Source organism: Artemia franciscana, chromosome 1 (genome assembly GCF_032884065.1).
Source record: "Artemia franciscana chromosome 1, ASM3288406v1, whole genome shotgun sequence".
NCBI lineage: Eukaryota > Metazoa > Arthropoda > Branchiopoda > Anostraca > Artemiidae > Artemia > Artemia franciscana.
Window position 1 is genome coordinate 29,998,945 of NC_088863.1, and position 17,854 is coordinate 30,016,798.

The 17,854-nt window shown below is 35.8% G+C and overlaps 2 protein-coding genes across 2 annotated transcripts in view; both read left to right on the plus strand.

The window, feature by feature from the left end:
- The window catches only part of LOC136028331 (glyceraldehyde-3-phosphate dehydrogenase-like), a 360,255-nt gene that overhangs the window by 226,683 nt on the left and 115,718 nt on the right, over nt 1-17,854 (plus strand). The gene's annotated exons all lie outside the window — the stretch shown is intronic.
- LOC136028325 (mitochondrial carrier protein Rim2-like) overlaps nt 1-17,854 on the plus strand; it is a 34,735-nt gene that overhangs the window by 11,373 nt on the left and 5,508 nt on the right. Inside the window, exon 4 of the mRNA XM_065706100.1 lies at nt 2,835-2,950. Coding sequence (XP_065562172.1) covers nt 2,835-2,950 — 116 coding nt within the window. The remainder of the gene's footprint in view (nt 1-2,834; nt 2,951-17,854) is intronic.

Genomic DNA, 17,854 nt, shown 5'->3' on the forward strand with positions numbered 1-17,854 from the left:
CATGATCTAAGGACTATAGGTCTAAATAGTGTTTGAAGATCTAACGTCATGGTTTCACAAATCTGACGATCTTTCAACACAATAAGACAAAAGTGGACGCTTTTTGAGTTTTGTATAGTCACAAACTGAGTCTTCCATAGAGAAAGCTCGATTTCTACATTCATTCTCTACAACAACATCATCTGTTACCACTCTAATACTGCTACTAACAATTCATTGCAGCACCAAGCCGCCTGAGGTCATCACAGCTATGCACACTTGTTTTCCATCCCAGTCTATTCAAAGCCTCCCTCTTTACATCCTTCTTTGAACAATTTCCATTAAATCCTCCTTGCGACTCACTTTGGGAACGACCTGACTTTCGTTTGGCCCTAGATGGTTGGCTGAAAAGGAAGATCTTCGGCAATCTGTCACACTTCGTCCGCAGATTATATCCCTGCCATTTCAACCATTTTCTCATTATAGTCCTAGAGAGGGAGATAGAACCTCGTTTTCCTAGAGCTTACTGTTTGAATTATTGCACCCTTTGAGGTATCTCCCTTCCTCCCTAACTACAAAACAATCATAAAACTCCATTGGAGAGGTTTAAAGCTCTTATACAAATGTTTTGAATTGTAAAACAAAAAGGAATTTACCTAAGACTGTGAAATTTGTTTAGACCTTAAAAATTCTTTGGCTAGTTAGGGAGGGAGGGAGATACCTCGAAGGGTGTATTTTAGTGCCAAAACATGCCAACTCTCATTGAGCCTTCAGATATATAGAAAATTAGCTCTAAGAAAGAGACAAGGGGATGGTGGAGGGGGAAATTAATGTATAATCCATATTCAGGACTATTGTTTGGGTGTTATTTATGTGTTGGGGGGAGGCCAAAAAACATATCAAAAATGCGAGATTGATATTACTCCCTCTTGATTTCTGGGAGTATTTCTGGTCTCCGTTGTTATTATCAAAGTAAAGAGTAACATTAAACCCCAAAATTGGCATGCTTTATTTCGTATAGGGGAAGGACTGCATCCTCCTCATCCCCACCTCCGCCTAGAAACTTCGGAGGATGCTCATTCGATCAGAAACTGAGAGTTCTAGCCCCTTTTTTAGTCAACAGTAATTGAAAACCAATCAGCTGGGGAGGGGAGGCAAAACACCCAAACCCCAAATAAACACTTATCTATGATCTTTTTTCTGGAAAAAAAAATACAAAATTCCACATTTTGCAGATAGGAGCTTGAAACCTCTACAGTAGAGTTCTCTGATACACTGAATCTGATTGTATGATTTTCATTGATATTTTATACTTTTAAGGGGGGTATTTTCCCCTTTTTTCGAAAATTAGGCATCTTTTTCAGGCTCGTAGCCTTTAATGGGTAATACTAAACTTAACGAATCTTACATGTTAGGAATCAGCATAATAAGCTAATTCTTTTGATATATCTGTTGGTGTCAAAATTCCGGTTTTTAGTTTCGGTTACTATTTAGCCGCCTCGCTCCTTATTTACAGTTCTTTACAACGAACTATTTGATTTTTGATTATATTAATGAATGATTTTTGTTGTTTTTGGTTGAAAAAAGGGGTCTGATTGATGTTTCCTATAATCACTGTCACACAGTACTACTTTTTACCGTGGCCTTCCAAGACAACGTTCTGCTAAGCTACACCACGTTCTCCCAGGCAGCGTCACATACATTTTGCAAGTGGGATACTTCTCGGTGTGTTGAAGCGTGATTTTTTTCAAACGTTTGCCTGCAAGTTTTTTTTTTTTTAATTATGAGTTATGTATTTGTTGGCAAAAAGAAATACCGTCAGTTAAGTATCTACAACATAATTCAACTTGTAATGTAAATTTCTGAGTGAAGAATGTACTTATTCTATCTTAGGTCCACAAAGACCCCTCCTATCGATAGTTCTGGTTTTCTTCATACTATTCCTGGCAAAACACCTTAATTCGACAAGGGAATCGTTGTTTTCAGTTCTTTCATGAATTTTTTACTTTTGCGCCTCCATCATGCGTTGTTTTTTTTCGCATCATTTCGCAGACAAAGGGGAGCTAAAGCTAGTGCTGCGGCTCAAAATCTTGCCATCCTTTTGTTTGTTGAAAACTACCCTTTCTAAAGCTTAGAAATGACCTATATCTTTGCTAAACTGATGTTACTCTCGATGCCATATTTTCGTCTATTTTTATTTGGATTATATTTTTTGGAATAAAAATTTGGAATATTTTTTTGGAATAAAATATTTTATATTTTTTTGCATTATTTATTTTTATATTGAAAGTTTTTTCTTTTGCTCTGCGCATGTTTTTTTCTTCGGAATGGTCAAAGAAAATGTGATTTCGTAATTGTCCATGCTCTTTTAGCATGCTTTTTCTGAACCGGTTCATTTTGAACTATACGCCAAATAACAAATTGATGCTTCTTTCCATAGTCTCTGTCTGTTATGACAATATGTATAGTCTCCGGAGAGTAATTTTTGTGTGTTTGCTCATAATCATAATTTAGTGTGTGGGGGGGGGAGTAATTCACCGAACGACCCGAATTCGGTGTCTATATAGGAAGATAAAACAAAACAGGAGATATGAGGTCCCATTTTACTGGGTTCTCAACAGGCACGGACGCAGGACTACTTAATGGAGAGTAGAATTCTAAACAACATGCGACAGCAAATTATTTTAAAAAATCACAAAAGAAAAAAGGTATTTCAGGAGGTGTAGAAGCTCTTCCTCCCTTCTTACGTGCCTGGTTGTCCCTGTCCTTTGCTTGTTTGTTTTTTTTTGCTCCCTCCAATGCCTCAATGCTGTTAAACATTGTAATTGTTGCTAATGAAATATTTCGTTTGACAGGATTTATGTCGTCGACACTTACCAACCCGATATGGTTTGTTAAAACCAGACTACAGCTTGATAAAGGGAAGTATAAATCCGTCGCCGATTGTATTAAAAAAGTGTACTACGAAAAGGTATGTCCGTAGGTTTTTTTCCTCTCCTAACCTTGTTTTCTCGGCTCATTTTTCTTCGATTTCGATTTTTTTTTTTCAAACATATAATCGTCCTAATATGTTCTTAGTGTGGATATAGCCGATGCCGGAGAAATACATCCTTACTTATCAATTCTGAAGTTAATTGGTTTACTGGTAATTTATTTATCATATTTTTAATTGAATAGCAAAAAATTGAAAAAGAAAATCTTGGATTTCAGGGGCTCCAAAACAGGAAGACTGATCATATTACTTTTAGTTGCCTGGTCCTTATAAATCAAAATCCAAAAGAATATTCTTTTGTCCAATGTGTGGATATAGGGAGGATGATTTAATTCATTTTTTCAGGTTTTGTAAAGAATTTAAATGGTTAAAGGAGTAGATGGATAGTGTATTAAGTGATAGAAGTTTTATGGGGATTAAGAAGTTGGGAAAGATTGTGGCTACAGGTGTGATACATAGTGGCCATTTTCTGTAATCAATTCATAATTCAATTTAGATTTAAGGGTTTGTCTTTTTTTTTTTTTTTTTTTTTTTTTTTTTTTTTTTTTTTTTTTTTTTTTTTTTTTTTTTTAGCAGAGCACAGTCACATCGCGTTATTTGTGTAGGTAAATGGCGAGCAAATATTTAGTTTTAAAAAGAAAAAAAATACTCAGAGCTGTTACTGTACACTCATAACTGGTAAAGTCACTATTTGTAGGAGAAAAAATTGGAAAATGAAGAAGGCAGTTTATTATTTTATAATGAAAAATCTCATTTTTCATAATAATTTATTATTTTATATATCAAATTTTTATAATGAAAAATCTTGTTTTGGTAGGCTCTTTTTTTAGCAGCATCAAAGACCTTGTTTAAAATAAAAAATAAGTCTGAAATTGAAGATTTCATTCTTATGAGAAGAAGCCGTTCTGGTTTGTCCTGGATTTTTTTCATTCTTCTACATCAGTTCATAAAATGGCTCTCCCAGAGTGACCAACTGTAACACACACACCGAAAATAAATATATGCATTGATTTTCAACGACAATTCATGGAAGTGGGACTACAACTCCTACCCCCGCCACCCCCCCCCCCCCAAAAAAAAAAACACACACACAGCTAACATTACTTTGAAAATAAAATCTTCAAAGAAAATGGAATGGCTGTTTACAGGCTAGGGCTATTACTGGTGGCAACTATAATTACAACAAGCTACTATTGGCTAGTGGCTATTTTAAGAAGAGGTAGCGGGGACCTAGGGCTGAAATACTGCAAGAAAGAGCCGGCGTTTACCCCCTCCCCCATGGCTTGTTGGACTCCAATCACTTTTGACTTGTAAAGAAAGGACTGTCATTCTCAATTTCCGGTTTAATTAGCACCCTTCGAAGTTTCTGCAACCATGAGGCGGAAGTGGGGATGCGGAAGGGGCAGTCCTTCTCCTATGTGGAATGATTTTCGCTCATTGTGGAGTTTAATGTTCCTTTTGTACTTTCATAATAGCACTGTAAACCAGAAATATTTCCAGAAATCAAGACGGATGAAATATAAATTTCACATTTTTAATGCGCTTTTCAAGTCTTTTAGCCCCCCCCCCCCCCTGAGAAAAATAAATCCCCAAATAAAAGTCCTGGATACGGCCATGGCGATTGTGTATCAATTTATACCTCCACCCTCCCATTGTCTCTTCCTTAGGACTAATTCTGTATTTATAGCTTTGTTGTAAGTTTTATTTAATTTATATACGTTGGCCTATTTTGATGTGAACAGCTATTGGATATAAAGCCGAATTTTTTTAAGGTTTAAGCAAATTTCATTGTCTTAGGCAAATTCCCTGTTCTTTTACTTCCTGTTGTTTTTATCCATGAATATTATTTGACAAAAAATACTCAATTCAAAACGTTTGCATATAAGGCCTTTAAGCTTCTACAACGGGCTTTTCTGATTGTTTTGTAGTTAGGGAGGGAGGGAGATACCTCAAAGGTATTTTTTAGTATCAAAACACCCCACCTCTAATTGGGCCTTCAGATAAATACAAAATTAGCTCTAAGGGAGAGACTAGGGAAGGGTGGAGGTAGAAATTGATGTATAATCCCCAGGACCGTATTTAGGACGTTTGTTGGGTGATGTTACTTTTATTGGGGGGAGGGGTACAAAAAATGCCCCAAAAATGTGAAATTGATATTTAATCCCTCTTTATTTCTGGGAATATATTTGGTCTACGCTATTATTATGATAGTAGGGGAGACTGGGGTAATGGCGTTCAGCTAAGGTAAAATGAGAATAAAAAATAGCATAAACATAAAATTCAAACGAAATAATGTTAAATCGCTGACATAGTATATTTTACCTATTGTATACTTAAATTGAGCCTTAGACAAGCTTACCTATTGGTATTTTGAATGATTTTGCAAAAGCAGCTCTGACCGGTATTACCCCCTATCATAGGGTAATGGCAGTCGCTAAGGTCATGTTCTACTAAATGGCTGTAAATTAAGAAATATGAGAAATTTCAAAGACAAAAACATGTTAAACTTAAATCGTTATATTTTAGTGTTACATAATTCCGTATTTAGGAAATTACAAAAATGTAATTGAAAGCATGGACATAATTAGAAGCCAAACACTTGAAAAAACATCAACCATACAAAAAATGGCTTACAAAATTTAAGCGCCAATATATTTAACTCATGAGCTTTAAGAACTTTAAGTCAATTTCACTTTCTGGAGCACATGTCACATAAACACGCGTCAGGAGTGTCCCATCCAGAACATTCTTGATGTGCCCATAATGCACAAGAGGTGGACCGATACTATTCCTCTCCATCCTTCTATGTGTCTTCGCAATAGAAATAAATTTCTTTACCCTTTTTCTCAAACAAAGCTCACTTTTTTATTCGTCTTCACAAACGTTTTCCTCATCAATCGATTCGCTCTCTTTTTTTTTCTTAAAGCAGGATTTTCATCGCTGTTGAAGTCAAGATCTGAGAATGTTGCTTTTGTCTCGCTCCTTTTCTTGGTTCATCAGCCCAACTACTGCATCCAGGTAGAGGAGAAATCTCTTGTATAGACACATCAATTTCTGTGTTAGGCTGAATATAAACTTTTTCAAGTTAGGCCGAGGATTCTAAGTTTTGTTCAGTCATGACTTCGTATTGGTCTACTTTTGTGATGACTTCATTTGCATTAGATTTCAAGTAATCTTCCACACAATCAGGCGTTAACTTTTGATTCTTCTGGAGGATGTCCTCTACCAAAAGATGCTCATCTTTGAAAACTCCTTGATTAAGAGGATGGATCCCAGTGTTTTTGAACCCACTTGTTGCTTTTGCAATCGTAGCAACTGGTGAATAGGTCTTATTGAATAGCTCTGCTACATCGTAAGGGGTAAATTTTACTATGTTCCTAGTTTTCATGAGCCTTCAAGGGTGAGTAAAATACTACATTCAGAGGCTGAAGCCTATGTGATGTATGGGGTGGCAGCGACACGATAACAATCCCTTTCTCTCTACAAATATCATAAGCTTCAGCTGAGCAATGACTGGAATGGTTGCCCAGAATAAAAAGCATTTTGTTGTTATTACTAGCATGAATAAACTGAGCAAAGTGTTTTAACCAAATAACGAACAGTTCTTCATTGATCCAGCCTGTCTTAGAGCATGAGTAAACTCATCCAGGTGGTCCGTTTTTTTCTAAGAGCGGGGACATACAAGATCAAGGAAAAATGAACATTGGTGAAGCATAAAGCCCTCCCGAACTCATTGCACACACAACTGTAATTTCTTTGCTCCTTTCCCAAATTGTAATAAGACCCACACGCTTTTGGCCCCGTTCTGCCAGTATTAGACCAGGGTCCTGCACAGTACTTCCTCTTTATCAAACCCCATGGCTCTTCCGATGCCTGTGGCTTCGGGTTTGCGCACACTAATTTTGTTTCTGTCCATGAACCCCTACATCCAATCCAGGCCAGCCATTTTTGTTTCTTGATCGAATCTATGACCCAACTGGTTTTTTCTGCATATTGAAATGCAATTTTCCATAATTTTAGTGCAGTGATGCCGTAGAAAACCTTCGACAAAGTTTTTACGTGGTCTGCTAGAGCTGCTTCGTGTGGAGGGAAGACACACTCCCTGCCTAAGCTTGGATCAGAATCAATCCCACTCTTCATTCGTTCTTGCAACGGGCTGAATGGTATTTTGAACTGATCTACAGCTTTGCGAATCGATAATCCTCTACTAATGGCTGCTTTTGCTTTCCTTAAGTCCTCTGCAGTCCATTTATCTTTATATGTTTTCTATATTTATTTTCTCGGTCTCTGAAATATCGAAAAAAAATATATGAAAAATATTGGCACTAATGGGGCAATGCCGGTCGTGACTGCTGTTACCCCAAGTGTGGTGACCACCATTACCCCAACCGCGTGGTCATTATTTTACCGGCTAAAAATGAAAATATAAGTGCTGAAACCTTAATAAAATGCTACAAGATACAACAATATGGCTTACCTTGTTATTGCGAGGTAAGTCTCGTTTCGTGAAATGCAAACAGAAAGAGATGATAGTGGATTAAACTATTGTCTGTCTTATAAGGTGAAACGTAAAAACAGTCTTTCTTGCGCAACAGACAAACTAAAACTGGCAAGATGGCGAGCGCTCCACTAGTACTTCCATAAGCTTTCTTGAGATGGCAGATACAATCGGTATGAATCTGCGTTATCGACTTTACGAGAAATCATGGTGACCGGCATTATCCACTGGCCGCCATTACCCCAGTCTCCCCTAAATAGTAACATTAAACCCCAAAATGAGCAGAAAATTTCTGTAAAGAAGGGGGACTGCCCCTTCCTCATGCCCACCCCCAGCTCACGGTCGTATAAACTTCGAAGGATTCTTATTCGATCAAAAATTGAGAGTTCTAGTCCTTATTTAGGACTAGAGTCCTAAAAGCATTGTAGTATGAAGTATGAAGGTCCGAAATGGATTACAGAATTTATCAGAGATTAAACTGTGCAATTTTTTATTGTTACTTTGAAAAATTGAAATATTTTGAGACTAAAATTGGATGCATAGGGTCTGAAACTTAAAAATAATTTTGAAGTTTTTAATTTTTATGAGTATTTGAAGCGAAGAGGGGAAAAAAATAAAGGTGATCGTAATTCAGCTCAGTCAACCAAAAAGCCTTCGTGGTCTCTACTGTCGATTATTCGGTATTTCCTCTGACTTTGTCTACGTTCATCTTCGCTTAAAGAACAGATTGGTTGACGCTGTAAACTAAGAATAGTATACGTACCTGTGTTTTACATAAACCTACTGTGAAACTTGATGCCTGAATGTTTTGGAGATATTCATCTTGGAGATTTATTTCGTAGGACAGGAATAGAAACAATCCCAGAAATTGGCTCTACTATTGCTTTGCAAGTGTTTATTAAGATCATATGATACCTTATAGAATCACCATCTCTTTCATTGTAATTTTTGTTTTTGTGGGCGAACTATTTATTAGTTATTGGGTAGTTTTGCTAGAACTTGTAGTTCTTAGATAAGTGATCCGAATAAACAACAGAAAACTAAAAGTCAGTACCTACTTTTCCGTAAATCTTAGAAAAACCATCTAACTTTGTCCATTTTGTGCTGGAGATAGGGATATTCAGTTGTAATGAAACTTCATTAGAAAGTGTGATTTTTGCTGAACTTTGTCGTACAGGGTGGCCGGCGCTTATTCCCTTCCCTCCCTCAGAAAATACCCTCCTCCCCCATGGCTGTTTGGTCTCCAATCACTATAGACTTATAAACAAAGGACTATAACTCAGTTTTTGATTTAATGAGCACCCTTTTTTGCGACGGTGAGGTGGAGGTATAGATGAGGAAAAGGCAGTCCTTCTCTTTACGGAATAAATTCTTCTCAATTTGGGGTTTAATGTTACTCTTTATTATCATAATAACAGCTTAGACCATAAATATGTTCAGGAATCCTAAGAGAGTCGATATCAATTTTGGGGGAATTTTTGGTGGGGACAACATTTTTGGGAATAATTTCCTCTCAGCGGGGACGTATTTTTTGCGGGGGGGGGGGTAACCGCCTAGAACCGTCGTACAGTACCTTCATCTAAATTATTTAAACAAAATAATAAGTAAAAATTAAATATAAAAAGCATTATAAATAACTTACTTGTGTTATTATTGACATAACTGAAGGGCTTTTTTTAATGAGCATAACAATCGATTGAAAATTAAAAACTAATACTAAAATTTTCGAGTTATCTTTTGGTGATGACGAGAATTGGAAGAAAAATTTTGCTGATCTCAAGCATTTTAATCTGGCCATTCAATAATCACTCATTTTTCATCCTATGTCACACTTCTTATTTTCAGAAGAAGAAACAAAAAATCAAAACGCCTTATAGGAATTTTTTTGAATTTTCAAAGGCTTCAAACTGATTTGTCTGCTTCAAATAGTAAATAAAATATGTTAGCTTCATTCCCTGATTCTCTATCAACTGAGGAGAAAATTTTCGAAAAGCGAATGCCACCAGGAAATAAAGACGTGTTTAAATAGTAAAGTTTTCTAAGGGTTTTAACTTTGAACCGATTTTTTTTTTATTCGTATACGCTTATCAATTTTTGAAAAATGAACCATTGCAGTATTTATATTTTCTTTGTCTATCATTTTATTTTATTAAACTAAGTTCATGCTAGTTTTTAAAGAGGGGAATTCCCGCTGGTGTTATCCTTTTATTATTGCTTGCTGAGATCCATAGCCACTTGCGAGAAAGTATTGGTTTAGAAGCGTCAATTGTAATCACGTTTACACTGTATTGATTAAGCCGTTATCTTAGTTTCCAACTACGCAGCATTCACAAAGTAAACTAAAAAAAAGAGAAAAAATCATTGTTCATGATTTGAAAGCGTGATATGACTTAAAAAAAACTTGGCTACGCGGTTAAAATAAAAGGAAAGGAATTTGAAATGATTTATTGGAGACTCGTTATTTATATACCCAAGTGGTAGACTTGCCTACACAATTATTATAGTAAGAGATTGGCGTTTCACATAAAGTTTTCACTGTGATCCAGCATTAGGCTTCGAAATTTTTCGTTGCCCCCCTTAAGAAAAAAAAACATTTATATACAAACCAAAGTTGTTTCTTTTATATGATTCTTTCAATTTGAGGGACAGAGAGGATTCTTCGCCCTTCAGATTTTTATTCCCCTTATGTTTTCTAAAATTCCTATTCCGGAATTTTCATTGAAAAATTAACCCCCTCCCCAATAAACGGACCAAGAACGAGAACGCAGCTTCACGCCTATAAAGGATGACAGGAGAAACTAGAATTCGTATTGCTTTTTCGCTTACCCTTGGATACTCCTTTTGACAGCGCAACCGAAGTTCATTAGTGGTATAATCTCATACACTTTTTGGATCAGCGTTATATGTAGGGTTGCCACCTGTTGCACGAAAGTGCTATATTAGCACTATTTCATCATGTGTAGCACGTGCTTCATTGAATGACCAAATTGTAGCACTTTTGTGCTATAATTTTTTTTTGTTCTTGTCTTGGATGAAATAACGAGGATTTTGAAAAAAGACAGAGGAATAAACAAAAAGTGCGAACCGGCTATTTGCCGCACCTATTTCGAAAGATCGGCGGAGAGTTTGGCATAATCAGGGCCGTTTTTTGCCGTCTTCGTTTAGAAAGATTGGCAAGTTTGAAATAACCAGACTTAAAAAGATTTTAAAAAAGTGATCTTAAACTAATCCAAATATACTTAAACGGATCATGCGCGTGTCGCGGCACAAGCCGTAACAGGCGTATGGTGTTTTTGACTATATCACCGAAAATCGCTGTGTAACAAGCAATTTGGGGAATTTGAGCAATTTAGGAATTGACCGTGGTGGCAACCCTCTTTATGTGACATTTTTTACTTTTCAGTTTTGACAGAATTGTATCTGTTGTTCTTTTCGTATACAATGTTGTTTTTTTTTTCAGTATGTTTAAAGATGAATGATTTTTTAATGCTTCGTTTTACTCTTTAGAATAGATCAATTTTCTGTCCCGAAAGGTAAATTTTTTAAAGCGGCAAAATAGTCTTTTTAATTTTCTTCTAATGATTTGTAGTAGGCCTAGTGATTTGAAGTTTCTAACAAATCCTGCTTTTAATAAAGCTTCATTCTACGACCAAGCTTACCCTTCGCAAAAAACCAATAGTCATAGCTACTCGCATAGGATGAATGCCGTACTTTTAATAGGTTTTAATCTTCTTTCAAGATTTGATTTTCAATATTACATTCAGATGAAGTTAAATAAAAGTGTTAAGGAGGTCAGCGTTTTCCTTTTTTTACTTGTCCATTTGACCATCACTATTTTAATTCTTTTGAAGTTAATTTAGTAGGATTTGATCCTTGTTATAAAATTCAGTTAAATGTACGTGTGAAAAATGTTGGCGGCATAGTAAGTGATATTTTACAGGCTATCGTGTGTCCTGTTCGTTCTACTACCAAGAAACATGCCCTGTGTTGTCTCCGAACTGGCTTTCTCGGACCGTGAGAAAAATATAGGTAAAGAGATCCCAAGGCTGAATTGTTAATGCTGTTTCTCTGATTTACTTTGCTTTTAAGAAACGAAAGTTGGATACTTTAAGATGCAGATGTAAAGGTTTTTCTTAAGGCTGTGATTAAATGAACTGATGGAACTCGAAAATCCCATGTTAAAATCTAAAATTTATATTTAAAAAGTACTCAATTATTCATTGGCGGAAAGATATCGCTTTTAATATCAGGCCGTAGCTTCTTGAAGATGCTACAAAATGTTTGCTATGATTTTGCTCTATTTCTTCTAATTGCTTAGAAATCCTAGAAAATGTCTAGCTCTTTTTCACAAGTGTACTCTATGAAGGATATTGCTTTTAGAACAAAATAGGTACTATCATGAGCAGAAGACAATAACCTGTATGATGATTGCAACCATTTTTTGATGTATTTTCCTGTTTTCGAACAATCCCATAGAACATTTTCAGCTACCTGAAATTTTTACAAGTCGGTGGGCAGAAAGAATCATTTCAGATTGCCGATAACACCCTAGAGACCAGATTGACAAGCTGGTATAATTAACCTGCTATTTCCGCCAATGAATAAGTGCTATTTGAAGGGTTTTTGACAATCGACTGTCTCTAGAGAATTGATAGACAGAAGGCTACCCTAACTTCGATTTTGAACCTTGGTGTTTTTAAGTTCACTTAATCACGACCTTAATCTTGTTTCTTTTTTTCTTCATCTTCTTTTTGCACTTGGAAGAGCTTATGACCTAGAAATATAATTTAAGACACAAGCTAGAGGTACTTATTGAAAGCAGGAAACCTTTACACTGAACCTGCACGAAAAGGCAGTAACGATTTTAGGCCTCATTAAGTGGGGAGGGAGGCAAGGTATAAAAAACTACAATTGTGACAATTTTATAGCCAATCAAGTACTTTAATAGCAGTTTAAAAATGAAAAATAAATGGGATTTAAAGTCGCATGTCCGGAAAACTGAGGAAGGAGTATTTGCCACCATTTTAAGGTCTAAAACCGCCACTGCGAAAAGGGAACCAGAGAACCCCTTGCAAGTTGTCTCTGAGAGACCCTATTATCACTAAAGCTTGAAATGTTTTACTCGAGATTCTTGGCTAATCTCGTTAAAAGACGTACATTGGGCCACAATGCCTTTGATAATAGGGTGCAGGGACCCCCTGACATTTCATTGACTCTCCTCCCTAGAAATGTTTAAGAAAACGTTAAGATATGTGACATTTTAAAGTTTTGGTCCTAAACTACGGTTATTATTGTATTGAAAATTAAAAAATTAATTCACCTAAAAATTATCTGTGTGATTTACCTGTGTATGTGGGGGGGGGGCTTAGTTCTGGTGCCTTTACATTCTCAGGGATTTTATAATTTCCTATATTTTTTATACAATTTATTTGATTATGTCGGGTTTTTCATTACACTCACGTATCTCATGAAAAATAATTTGTGCTCTCTGTTGCAAAACTAAATAATAATTGTTTTAATTGTTATACCACTACTACAAACTTGTCTGAGACCGCCAGACATTTCGTTATGATGTCTAGTATAATTTCCAGAGAACTGAATTCGTTAGTAGATACCAACTTTTGTTAGTAGATTCCTTCGCTTATGAACCATTGTGTTTATGTCTGAATTTTTCAATAAGAGGGACTTAGTCAAACAGTTCGTGGTAACGAACTGTAGTAAGGAGCGACCCGGCTCAATAGTAACCAAAACTTTAAAAAATGGAATTTTGATACCAATAGCTACATCAAAAGAATCGCATTTTAATGCTGGTTTTAAATATATAAGTTTCATCAAGTTTAGTCTTACCCATCAAAAGTTACGAGCCTGAGAAAATTTGCGTTATTTTAGAAAATAGGGGGAAACGCCCCCTAAAAGTCATAGAATCTTAACGAAAATCACACCATCAGATTCAGCGTATCAGAGAACCCTACTGTAGAAGTTTCGAGCTCCTATCTACAAAAATGTGGAATTTTGCATTTTTTGCCAGAAGGCAGATCACGGATGCGTGTTTATTTGTTTTTTTGTTTTTTTGTTTTTTTTTTTTTTCCCAGGGGTGATCGTATCGACCCAGTTGTCCTAGAATGTTGCAAGAGGGCTCATTCTAACGGAAATGAAAAGTTCTAGTGCCCTTTTTAAGTGACCGAAAAAATTGGAGGGCACCTAGGCCCCCTCCCACGCTAATTATTTTCCCAAAGTCAACGGATCAAAATTCTGAGATAGCCATTTTATTCAGCGTAGTCGAAAAACCTTATAACTATGTCTTTGAGGACAACTTACTCCCCCACAGTCCCCGTGGGAGGGGCAACAAGTTACAAACTTTGACCTGTGCTTACATATAGTAATGGTTATTGGGAAGTATACAGGCGTTTTCAGGAGGATTTTTTTGGTTTTGGGGAGGGGTTGAGAAGAGGGGGATATGCTGGGGGAACTTTCCTTCGAGAATTTGTAATGGGAGAAGAAAATTTCCATGAAGGGAGAGCAGGATTTACTAGCATTATTTTAAAAACAAACAATTAAAAAATAAAAGTGAAAAAGCTTTTTCAGCTGGAAGTAAGGAACAGCAATAAAACTTAAAACAAACAGAAATTATTACCCATATGAGGGGCTCACCTCCTTCTAATACCTCGCTCTTTACGCTAAAGTATTTTCGGTAATTTCAACTACTTATTCTACGGCTTTTGTGATTCAGGGGGTCATTCTTAATGAATTGGGATAAAATTTAAGCTTTAGTGTAAAGAGCGAGGTACTGACGATGGGGCGAATCCCCTCATATATGTAATAAAAACATGAGAATACAAAAGTTCTTTACGTAAGCTAATTTATAAGTTACGTAAATCTTTTACCAATAAAAAGATTCGTAAAAAATTAAAAGTTCTAGTTGCCTTTTTAATTAACCAAAAAATCGGGGGGCAACTAGGCTTCGTCCCCCGCTCTTTTTTTCTCAAAATCATTCGATCAAAATTATGAGAAAGCCATTGAGCCAAAAAAAAAAATATGCAAATTTCGTTTTGATTATTCCTCTGCGGAGAGCCAAAATCAAAACATGCATTGATTCAAAAACGTTCAGAAATTAAATAAAAAAAACAAGTTTTTTCAACTGAAAGTAAGGAGTGACATCAAAACTTAAAACGCACAGAAATTACTTCGTATATGAAAGAGGCTGCTTCCTCATCAACGCCCCGCTCTTTACGCTAAAGTTTTTTACTGTTTTAGAAAGAAGAATTGAGAGAAAGAGTCAAACTTTAGCGTAAAGAGCGGGGCGTTGATGAGGAAGCAGCCTCTTTCATATACGAAGTAATTTCTGTGCGTTTTAAGTTTTGATGTCACTCCTTACTTTCAGTTGAAAAAACTTGTTTTTTTTATTTAATATTTAAAAAAATTACCAAGATTGTAACTGGATTACTCTAGTTCTTGAGACATTTTAGAGAGTGATTAAATAAAAAAAAACTAAGTTTATTTAGCTGAAAGTAAGGAGCGACATTAAAACTTAAAACGAACAGAAATTACGCCGTATATGAAATGGGTTGTCCCCTCCGTAATCCCTTGCTCTTTACGCTAAAGCTTTTAATTGTTTTAAAAAGCAGAATTGTGGCAATGAGTCAAACTTTAGCGTAAAGAGCGAGGAATTGCGGAGGGGACAACCCATTTCATATACGGAGTAATTTCTGTTCGTTTTAAGTTTTAATGTCGCTCCTTACTTTCAGCTAAAAAAACTTAGTTTTTTTTTATTTAATTTCTGAGCGTTTTTGAATTAATGCATGTTTGGTTTTGGCTCTCCGCACATAAATTATTAAAATGAAATTTGTATATTAATTCTTTTTTTGGCTAAATGGCTTTCTCTTAGTTTTGATCAGACGATTTTGAGAAATAAGGGGTGGAGAAGGAGGCCTAGTTGCCCTCCAATTTTTCGGTTACTTAAAAAGGCAACTAGAACTTTTAATTTTTAACGAACGTTTTTATTAGTAAAAAATATACGTAACTTAAGAATTAACTTACGTAACAAACTTTCATAACCTTATATTTTTATTATGTATACGAGGGGGTTTGTACCCTCGTTAGTACCTCGCTCTTTACACTAAATCTCAAGTTTTGTCCCAATTCTTTAAGAATGACCCCTGAATCAGAAAGGCCGTAAAATAAATAGTTGAAATTACTAAAAATACTTTACCATTAAGAGCAAGGTATTTATCTCCTCCTAAATACCTCGCTCTTTATGCTAAAGTATTTTTAGAACCTCTCATATGCGTTATAATCTATGTTCGTTTTAAGTTTCAATGCTACTTCTTCCTTTCATTTGAAAAACCGTTTTCATGTTTATTTTTCATTGTTTTCTTATAGTAATGCAGAGAATCCTGCGCCCTTTTCATTGAATTTTTCTTCCCCCGTGACAGATTCCTCCAAGGAAAGATCCTCCAACATAGCCCCCTCTCCTCAGCCCCACCCCCAAACAAAATAAAATCCCCCTGAAAACGTCTGTACACTTCCCAATAACCATTATTAAATGTAAACACTGGTCAAAGTTTGTAACTTGCAGCCCCTCCCTCAGTGATTGTGGGGGAGTAAGTCATCCCCAAAGACATAGTTATTATGGTTTTTGACTATGCTGAACAAAATGGCTATCTCAAAATTTTGATCCGTTGACTTTGGGAAAAAATGAGCGTGGGAGGGGGCCTAGATGCCCTCCAATTTTTTGGTCACTTAAAAAGGTCACTAGAACTTTCCATTTCCGTTAGAATGAGCCCTCTTGCGACATTCTAGGACCACTTGGTCGATACGATGACCCCTGGAAAAAAAACAAACAAATAAACACGTAGCCTACCCGTGATTTGTCTTCTGGCAAAAAATGCAAAATTCCACGTTTTTATAGATAGGAGCTTGAAACTTCTACAGTAGGGTACTCTGATACGCTGAAACTGATGGTGTCATTTTCGTTAAGATCCTACGACTTTTAGGGGGTGTTTCCCCCTACTTTCCTAAATAAGGCAAATTTTCTCAGGCTCGTAACTTTTGATGGGTAAGACTAAACTTGATGAAACTTATATATTTAAAATCAGCATTAAAATGCGATTCTTTTGATGTAGCTATTGATATCAAAATTCGATTTTTTAGAGTTTTGGTTACTATTGAGCCGGGTCGCTCCTTACTACAGTTCGCTACCACGAACTGTTTGATCTAGCGCTAAGATTTTAGTTAGCGCCGGACCCATTCATAATAAGATTTCATTAAATTTCGGGGCTAGCTACGGCTAGTGCCGAAGTTCAATGTGTCTGAACCGTAGCGTTCATTTGCTTGTGAGATATAGATGTCCGCGATGACTAGCAGGAAATTAACTTCATTCTGAGTCAAGTCTAATATTGGTAATCTTTTTTCCTTGATTGATTTTCGTAAATGGTCAAAGTTTTGTGGGAAGTGCAGGCTTGTATTAAAACCTTTATTTCCCCGAAATTAGACCCAACCTTCTTTTTTTCTGCTTTCTCTCCCTCTATTCTCTCTTTCGTTTTTTTTTCTTGTTTAGGTCCAATTAACAGATAGACATCATTTTGTAGGCATAATTATAACCTACCAGTCACAATTTGCCCCTTATTTCATAACTAAGCCTCATTGGTCCTGAGTGATGATGGCTACAAGTCGGTGTCTAGCTAAACACACCGTGTGATTGGCACTTTAGAAGAAAAATCCAAAAGACCCTTTTCATGTGTTTGTTCCCGTATTCCAGTTATATTGCAATTTTTACGATATTTATTTAAAAAGAAGAATTTAGCCTTAAGGACATTTAAGCTGTATTTAGAGCGATAAGAAAAGCCTTTTTTGGCTAATCATGATTTCCTTCGTCTTTCATAAACATATTACATTAAATTATTATCGACTTTTAGTGCAAGCTACTATTAAAAAGGTCTTCAAAATACCGTTTCATTTTATTTCTCTGATAGTTTTTTTTCAGAGAGATGCAAAAATAACATGAAATCTAACCTTTGAATTTAGGACAGGTTCGAATTTTGACAGGCTATTTTAAGGTTACACTGATAACATCTATCTAAGCAAATTCTATTTATCGGAAACCTATTCCTGATTCCGTTTTAGCAGTAGGAATATAAACTCAACTTAAATTTTTGATGATTTGTTGCAACGGTAAAATATATTAGTAAAGACAAGAATTCTAAAAAGGAGAAGAAATCCGCAGATAATTTTTGTATGTGGGTTTTCTCCCTAAGTGTTTCACGATTTGCATAAAATAACGAGTGATAATTCACCTACTCTCTGTTAGAAGACAGTTTTGGTCAGTTTTTTTTATGATTATACTTGTGATTAGACTAAAATCACCATTGCGATTGGTTGAAACACCA